A 9,616-nucleotide genomic window follows, 5' to 3' on the forward strand; every position below is an offset into this window, starting at 1 on the left:
ATGCATGAAGCCATGAGTTCAATTCCTCAGTACCACATACACAGAAAAAGAAGTAGTACTTTGGCTCAAATCATAGAGCACTAACCTTGAGCAAAAGAAGCTCAAGGAGCGGCTGGCAGTTTAGCCTAATGGTAGAGTGCTTGCCTATCGTGCACAAAGACCTGAGTTCGATTCCTTGTTACCACATACACAGAAAAAAGCCAGAAGTGGTGCTGAGGCTCAAGTGGTAGAGTTCTAGCCTTGAGAAAATCCAAGGACAGTGCTCAGGCCCTGAGTTCAAGCCCAGACTGGCAAAAGAAAAAAAAAGTTCAAGGACAGTGCCCAGGCCCCAAGTTCATGGCCTAGGACTCGGAGGAAAAAAAGGAGTCTGTTATCTTGCTCATAGATGATTTGCTCTCATTTCTACTGTTTTCATATCATAAGATTCTACCATTCAGCTAGGTGCCAATGGCTCAGACCTGTAATTCTAGTAAGTCAGGAGGCTGAGAGCTGAGGATCCGCTCTGGGGCAGGAAACTTCATGAGACTCTTATTTCCAATAAACTATTCAAAAAAGCCAGAAGTGGCTCAGGCCCTGAGTTCAAGCCCCAGGACTGCCCCCCCTAAAAAGAAGCTGAAGAGAGACTGCAGCAGGGGTGGATTTGGAGCTCAGTGGTAGAGCACTTCCTTAGCTAGTATACTTTAAACCCTTACCCCAGCACTGTAAATAAACAAAAAAAGCAGAAAAACAGTAAATATATGGTTTCTCTCCAGTTAAGAGTATCTCTAGTTCAATGATTCTCAACTTTGGCTGCACAGCGGAAATATGCCTAGTTTAAAAAATACTAAACTTGGGTATAGATATTCCCTTCTTGAATACTTGTTTGTTATACATGACATTTGAAGTTTGACATAAAAATCAATGTTAATAAATTCTTTAATAAAAAAAAAAAGTACTGGGGCCGGGAGTTTGGCCTAGTAGTGGAGTGCTTGCCTAGCATGCACGAAGACCCGGGTTCGATTCCTTGGTACCACATATACAGGAAAAAGCCAGAAGTGGTGCTGAGGCTCAAGTGGTAGAGCTCTGACCTTGAGAAAGTCCAAGGACAGGGCTCAGGCCCTGAGTTCAAGCCCAGGACTGGCAAAAAAAAATACTAAACTTGGGTTCTTCCAAGCTTTTGATGTAATTGTCCCAGGTTACAGAATGAGCATCTAGACTTTTAAAGCTCAGGTGATCCTAATATGCAGCCAAACCTAAGCAATGTTCTTTAATTTACATTTGGGTATATGTTAACATAAAAATATGTGCAAGAGGCCAGGAATTTGGCCTAGTGGTAGAGTGCTTGCCTAGCATGCACGAAGACCCGGGTTCAATTCCTTGGTACCGCATACATAGAATAGAAACCAGAAGTGGTGCTGAGGCTCAAGTGGTAGAGCTCTAGCCTTGAGAAAGTCCAAGGATAGTGCTTAGGCCTTGAGCCCAACCCATGACTGTCAAAAAAAATGTGTGCAAGCTGTGTACCTGTGGCTGATGTTTGCAATTCTAGCTACAAAGGAGGCTGAAATCTGAAGACTGAGGTTCAAAGCCAGCCTGGGCAGTAAAGTCCATGAGATTCTGTGCTGTGGCTTGAAGTGGTTGAGCTAGCATTGAGTGGAAACGCTCATGGACAGCACCCAGGTCCTGAGTTCAAGCCACATGACAAAAAAATGTGTGCAGATATTTAGAGTTCCATAATGTTCTCAAGAACTTTAGTTGTACCAAGGAGTTGCCATTCACCAAAGCAGTTTATGAATACAATGCTACGTTGATCAATGTCATCCTTTTATCATCCCTCCGCCCCCCCCCACAATTTGATTTGCAAGTATTGAGATTTAAACTCAAGAGTTTCACACTCTGGCTCAGCTTTCTTGCTCAGCACCTTACTGGATTAGAGATCCAGTTTGAACCACTTTAGCCACACCTCATTTCAGCTTTTCCTGGTTAATTGGAGATAAAATCTCACAGACTTTTCTGTCCAAGTCATTGTCAGTTGCCAGCCTGGTGAGTAGCTAGGATTACAGGCATGAGCTGCTAGCATCAGGCTCACAGTTCTGGGGTCCTGGTGCTTGGACTCAAGGACTGGAGGCTGTCTCTGAGCCCTTTCTTGCACAATTCCAATTTTTAACATTAATACCAATCTCAAATTTCATAGTGTAAAAGGTGTTTTTTTTTAAAAAACAACAACAAACCTTTACTTAATTAATATCGGTAAATCTAAAAGATAGGACAAGCAAAAACAGCTAAAGAAACTGGCATAATTTTATTTACATAAACTTGAAAATAAGCCAGGAACCAGTAGCTCACATCTGTAATCCTAGCTACTCAGAAGGCTGAGTTGTGAGGATCAAAGTTCAAAGCCAGCCTGGGTAGGAAATTCCATCAGACTCTCATCTCCAATAAGCTACTGAGAAAAAGCCAGAACTGGTGCTGTGGTTCAAATGGTAGAGCACTATATCACAACCAGTGAGAAAAGCAGGCAGATACAAGCTAGGACCAATGCCTGCGGATTCAGATCCAAGGCGGTGGCAGTCGAATGGTAAGGTACTACGTCAGCGTGTTACAGGAAAATAAGCCCTACACCGTCTTCCGGTATGTGTGTCTCCCGACCGGAAAGGTTCGGTCGGAAACATGGCCACCAAAGCAAAGGAGCCGGGGACAATTTGGTTCCTGCGCAGATGTTGAGGCCGTGAAGCACGCCGGCGGTCAGTTGGTTGCGGATCGCAGGGAGGAAGACGCCGGCGTTCGCCTTCTCTCAGCTGCCGCTATGATTCCGGTGTCGTTGCTGGTGGTGGTGGTGGGTGGCTGGACTGCAGTTTACCTGACCGACTTGGTGCTGAAGGTGAGGGCCTCGGGCCTAAAGCCCAAACCAGCGGTGCCCAGGGGCCGCTCGGAGTGCAAGGTCCCGTGTCGCCCGAGGCCTTTTTTTCTTCCTCTGCCAAATGCCTCCCAGGCGCGACACCTCTCGGCCGATACCCACGTGCGGCCTTCCGCCTGGTCCAATGGCCCCGGCGGAGTGAAAAAAAAAAAAAAACCGGCAACCGTGGGAGGGGTGTGGCGGGAGGCCCGCGCGGCTGCCGCATTGCGGGCAATGGTTCCTGCAGCCTTGGGAACCTACCTGGAAAGCGCCGATCGAGGGCTCGGGAGGCAGAGTACCCGGGAGGAAAAAAACAAACGAACAAAAAACCCAAAGCAAAAAAAAAATACATTTAGAATCGGCGTTGTTTCCCCTTATTGTTGAGAGATTACAACCCTGTTAAGGATTATGGCATTGGAATGAAACTAAAACAAGTTGTGATTTCAATCCGTGGTCTCAAATTCAAAAGTGCATTGGATCATGCGTTGAATCATCTAGTTAAAATGCAGGTTCCGATCTAGCAGATCTGGGGTGAAACCTGCGAGTCTGGATTTCTTGTAAACAGTTCCCAAAGTAGCGCACCCAGCAGGGACGGATTGTGATGGGGTGAAAATAATGGGAATACTGTATAAATGTCTAGAGTTGTTATTCCCCTTTGTATAATTGATGTGTCATTCCCCTTTGTATAATTGATATGTCATTTCCCTTTGTATAATTGATATAAGTCAATCAAAAATATGCTTTACTAAACCTTTTCAAAGAAAAACAAAAAGAAGCAGCAGGGAGCCAGGGGCTCAAGTCTTTAATTCTAGCCATTCAGTAGGCTGAGATCTGAGGATTGATTGCAGTTTGAAGCCAGCTGGGACAGACAAATCTTTGAGGCTTATCTCCAGTTAACCACCAAAACGCTGAAAATGGAGGTGTGGCTTCAGTGTAGGGTGCCAGCCTTCAGTGAAAGCACTAAGGGACAGCATCCATGCCCTCAATTCAAACTTCACTACAAGCACCAAAAACTCAAACCCAAGGATTCGGATTAGTAGAATTCTGCTTTTCACTTGCTGCCCTTCTCTCCTTTTGTGCCTACTCTGGGGCTTGAACTCATGGCATCCCAGTGGATACACACCCCGCCCCCCCCCCCCACACACAGCTAGTGCTACACCACTGGAATCATGCCTCCACTTCCTGCTTTTGTGTTGTGAATGTGTGTCACTTGTGTGCATGCATGTACAAGCCCAAGACCAAAACTGGAGCTTCATATCTGACGCTTTCACTAATTGGCTGGCACTGACACTTTTGCTCGTTGGCTGGCTCTTTACGACCTGAGCCATGCTTTTAATCCCCCACTTCCTGCTCTTTTGCTGGCAAATTGGAGAAAATAATTTTTTGTCAGGACTAATGACAAACTGAGAACCTAAAATCTGAATCTTCAGGGGTAGTCTCCCTGAATCTGTCAGGTTGTAAATTTTTTTTCCTTTTAGGAGTACTAGGATTTGAACTCAGGGTCTCATGCTTTCTAGGCAGGCATACTACCATTTGAGCCACTCTACATATCTTTATTCCCTCCTTCACACTAGTTGCCCACAATCTGGTTACACAGACCATTGATCAGTTACTTGGGAATAGTATCAGGAAATCAGGGACCATTATATAGACCCATACTTTAAGCAGCTTTTAGAATGGAACACTGATGCAAAGTGTCTGTGAAATGAATCATATAAATTCTCAAGGGGTTAATACCTTCATGTTATGAATAGTTTTTGTTATGTCAGTCATGGGACTTGAGTTTCTTTTGCTCAACACTAGCTCTCTCCTACTTCACACCATAGTGCTGCTTCCAGTTTTCTGCTGGTTAATTGGAGATAAGAGTCTCACGACAAGGAGCTGGCTTTGAACCATGATACTCAGATCCAATCTCCTGAGTAGCTAGGATTTCAGGCTTGAGCCACTGGTGCCTGGCTTATGAATACGCTTTTGTTGTCATTGTTGACTGCTAGAATTTGAACTTGGAACCTCATGTTTTGGTCTTGCTTCCTACCCTGGTACACACTGAGCCTGAGAGAGGACAACTTTTCTTAGACTTCCAATTGTAGCTGGAATAACAGACTCCCCCCTCCCCCCAGCTTTTGACTGAGAAGGGATCTTGTGGTCTTTTATGCCTGAGTTGACCTTGATCTTGATTTCAGCTACCTAAATAACTAGGATTACAAGCATGAACCATCCAATAACAGCCATCCAACTGTTATATATAGTGCGTGTGAGTGAGCACATACACACACACAACTGTAAAATTTTCTCCTCTAGGATAGAGTATGTATTAGTATTTTAAAGTAGTGTGTGTGTGTGTGTGTGTGTGTGTGTGTTTGTTAGATATAACAGTGAAACAAAATAGTGTATTTTTTGCTGTAGTCTTTAGGAAGGCTGAGCCTTGCCACTTCCTAGCCTTGGTGATTTGGGGCAAATAGCTACTTGTGCTTTGCCTTCTCATCTTTAAATAGGGATAATAATAGGAAGGGTCTCCTGAGGTTATGGAGATTACATTCAAATGTCCACATAAATAAAGGCTTGCTACTCAACCTGAGGTTCAAGAGCCAGCAACACTGGCAGGATCTGGATACTTTGTTAGAGAGACAATCTCAGACTTCATCAGAGACCTGCACAATCAGAACCTGTATCTTCATAAGCTCCCAGGTACTTCCTCTGCACATTTGAGTTTGAGAAGCACTGATGTAAGGGACTTAACATAGTGCTTAGCATGTCATAAGCAGTACAATGATTTTATTGTTTGGGGGAAAATAAAAGGCTACTTGATTTCAGGTTATGTTGGGGGGGGTGTGCGCGGAATCCAAAACACCAGGTGCCAGTGTCCCATGCCTGCAAGGAATGAGCACAGTTTTCTGAGCAAAAACCATAACCCTTATGCAGAGCATCTACCTGGAAAATAGAGAAACCTTAACTTTTAGGAGCTTGCACTTGCTCTCAGCTCCTGAGCTTGGTATGCTCTTCCACATTCAGTTTTTGTTGTTTATTTTTAGTATATGCAATAGGAGTTGTGTGTCACTCCTTTTCAAGTCGTGGAAAAAAAGCAGATTTAAAAGTTACCAGAAGTGGCTGGGAGCATGGCCTAATGATAGAGTGCTTGCCTAGTGTGCATGATGCCCTGGGTTTGATTTTCAATACCACATACACAGAAAAAGCCAAAAGTGGTACTGTGGCTCAAGTGGTAGAGCACTAGCCTTGAGGGGGAAAAAAGCCCAGGGACAGGGCACCGGCCCTAAGTTTAAGCCCCAGGACTGGCAAAAAAAAAAAAGTTACCAGAAGACAAAAATAGGCGACTGTTACAGATCCAATATAAACAGATATTTGTGTGCATGCGTGTGTGTGTATGCATGCCAGTCCTAGGGCTTGAACTCAGGACCTATCCTATAGCTGTTTTTGTTCAAGTCTGGAATTCTGCCACTTTGAGCCAGAGCTCCACTTTCAGCTGGTTAATTGGAGATAAGTCTCATTCACTTGACTTTTACATTGTTTTATATTTTGAAATGCTATCTTAGATCTTAATGACTAGAAAATATGAAATCTAAATTATTTTTGTTCAAATTTAACTATTGAATAATTTAAAATTACATGAGTCTTGCTAAGCATCAGTGGCTCACACCTGTAATCTTAGCTACTCAGGAGTCTGAGAACTGAGGATCATAGATTGAAGCCATCCCTAGCAGGCAGGCAAGTTCATGAGACTCTTAGTCATCCACAAAAAGCTGTGGCTGCATACATGTGCATGCATGCCAGTCCAGGGGCTTGAACTCAGAGTCTGGGCATGCTCGCTGAGATAATCTTCTACCATTTTAACTACAGCTCTACCCCTGACTTTTTTTTTTGGTTGTTAGCTGAAGAGAGAATCTCATGGACTTCCCTCTTTCCTGCCAGGCTAGCTTTGAACCACAATCCTCACATCTCTGTTAGCTAAGAGTACAGTCCTGAGCCACCAGCACACAGAAGGATGAGATTTTTTTCTGCTGATCTTAGAGCTTGAACTCAGGGCCCGGGCCCTGTTTCTGAACTTTTTTATTGGTGCTTAATTAGAGATAAGAATTTTGTGGACTTGAGGGCCGGGAGTTTGGCCTAGTGGTTAAAGTGCTTGCCCAGCATGCATGAAGACCCGGGTTCAATTCCTCAGTACCACATACATAGAAAAAAAGCTGGAAGTGGTGCTGAGGCTCAAGTGGTAGAGCTCTAGCCTTGAGAAAGTCCAAGGACAGTGCTCAGGCCCTGAGCTCAAGCCCAGGACTGGCAAAAAAAAAAGAATTTTGTGGACTTTCCTACACCAGATGGCTTCAAACCCTCATCCTCAGATCTCATCCTCTTGAGTTGCTAGGATTATAGGGGTAAGTCTGTGGTGCCAAGCAGAAACTTTTCTTTTTTCTTTTCTTGTCTTGTCTTGTCTTTTCTCTCTTTAGACCTGGAGCTTGAACTCAGGGCTCGGGTGATGTCCTTGAGTTCTTTTACTCGAGGCTAGCACTGTAGTGTTTTAAGCCACAGTGCTACTTCTGGTTTTCTGGTGTATACTTGGAAATGAATCTCATGAACTTTCTTGCCCGGGCTGGCTTTGAACCACAATTCTCCAATTTCAGCCTCCTGTGTTGTCGGAGACATTCTCCCCCTACCTGAATTCTTAGCATAAGAATGTGCCTTCATAGTTTCTTGTCCCAAGGGCAACATTTTGTAAATTAGGTTACTAAGCAATGCATGCCTGCTTGTGTTGATATGCAAACATCCTACCACCTGACCTCCTACCCCGAGCAGTACCCCAACCCCTCCTGCCTCTCCTGAAGAGGCATATAAACCCCTGTGTGAAAAATAAAATTCGCAGCTTGATCAGGACGCTTGTCTTGCTGCCTTCTTCGTGTCTCCTGTCCCTTTCATTCCTCCCTCTAGGTTCTTGGCCCTAGTTGACGTCCCGCCGGACGGGACACTGTGTTGCTAAGATTACAGGTGTGAGCCACAGCAGCTGGCTAGGAAATATCTTTGTAAAGTACTGTAATTGTTAAATATTTTAGGTTTTGTGGGCCATTTAGGATCCCTGTTGTATATTCTTGGTTTTTGTTGTCTTTCATTATAATCTCAAAAAAAAATGTAAAAGTTATTGTTGCTCCCAGGATGTACCAAAAACAAACAACAACAAAACAGGTGGAAAGCCACATTTGGCATGTAGCCCACAGTTTTCCAGCCTCTACCATTAGCAATTCAGCTAGTGCGGATAATAAATAGTAAAGCCTTTTTTTCCCTTTTCATTTCAATAGTGTTTTAAATGTTCAGAGGAGTTACACCATTGTGTTCTTCCCATAAGGGTATCCTTATTTTTTGGGGGGGGGAGTGGTAACCTTTAGTCTGTGTGTAAGTGCCTAGATTCCTGTGTATGTCATCATGTCTGATTATATTTTAGATCTAGCTTCCATATAAGGAAAAAACTTGCACTGTTTGTAAATGGTACAGCTTTTAAGGATGATAAACATTTGAGCAATGTTTTTTATTATGCTATACATTGTTCTAAATTGGAGTTATGTGAAACTTTTCTTTCTCTTTTAGTCATCTGTCTATTTTAAGCATTCTTATGAAGACTGGCTGGAAAACAATGGCCTGAGCATCTCTCCTTTTCACATAAGATGGCAAACTGCAGTTTTTAATCGTGCCTTTTACAGCTGGGGACGGCGGAAAGCAAGGATGCTTTATCAGTGGTACTCTTGATCTTCTCCCTCTTTTTTTATTAAATTAGTCATTGGGATCATCAGAGATCACTTATTAAGTTAACCTTTATAGCATTTCATGTTGATCTAGGAGTTTTAAGATATTGACTATAGAAAGGCCTTTTGGTTGTTTTAGCTGAGCTCACATGTACAGTCACAGCTACAAGGAAGGCAAAGATGAGGAAGTCATATTTCCAGGCCAGCCTGGGGGAGAAACATTAGCAAGAACTCATCCGATGGGAGGTATAAATAAAAGGACTATAGTCCAGGCCAGCCTAGACAAGATGATGTAAAAGTCAATGTTAATAAATTCTTTAATTAAAAAAAAGTGGTTAAAACTGAATGAAACAGGTTTGGACCATATCAAACTATATCAAACTCATTAAAATTAGTTTATATCAGATCAAACAGTATCAAATCATTGTAAAGCAGGTCAAACAGAATGAAACCAGTTGAAACTGGATCAAACTGGTTAAAACCAATTCAGATTGAATTAAACTGGATTAATTTGGTTAAAACCATTCAAATTGGTTTACACTGGTTCGACCAGATGAAACTGGATCTGCTAGACGCAAGATCAAACCAGTTAAAACCTGTTTAAACAGGTTTACTTTGGTTCAAGACGGTTCAGACTGTATGAAATTGGCTCTAACCGTTCAAATGGGTTTAAACCAGACTAAACTGATTAAAACCGCATCAAACTGGATCAAACTGGTTTGGAATGGATCAAATCTGTTAAAACCATATGAAACCTGAACAGACTGGTTCAAATCTGATCTGTCCCTGAATTCCAGAACAACTTTAATACAAAATCTGTGAGTCATTACATTAAACAATGTGCTTCTGAGGGTCTGGGCAGGGATGGTCATTTCACCAGAGATTTTCTTCCAAAACCCTTCACATTTGGCTTTTGGATTTCAATAAAGGGTTATATATTTCTGAAAATAACAAAAGTGCAAGACCCTACCAGAAAAGTAACTGAAGGAAAAAGGGCTGGGCC

General features: G+C 43.0%; 1 protein-coding gene across 1 annotated transcript in view; it reads left to right on the forward strand.

The window, feature by feature from the left end:
- The first annotated feature begins 2,565 nt into the window (after window positions 1-2,565).
- Window positions 2,566-9,616, forward strand: part of Mbtps2 (membrane bound transcription factor peptidase, site 2) — a 39,842-nt gene continuing 32,791 nt past the window's right edge. The window contains exons 1-2 of the mRNA XM_090326944.1: window positions 2,566-2,857; window positions 8,459-8,607. Of these exons, the coding sequence (XP_090183070.1) occupies window positions 2,783-2,857; window positions 8,459-8,607 (224 nt within the window). The 5' untranslated portion in view covers window positions 2,566-2,782. The remainder of the gene's footprint in view (window positions 2,858-8,458; window positions 8,608-9,616) is intronic.

The sequence above is a fragment of the Megascapheus bottae genome, chromosome X (assembly GCF_031878675.1).
Source record: "Megascapheus bottae isolate mThoBot1 chromosome X, mThoBot2.hap1, whole genome shotgun sequence".
NCBI lineage: Eukaryota > Metazoa > Chordata > Mammalia > Rodentia > Geomyidae > Megascapheus > Megascapheus bottae.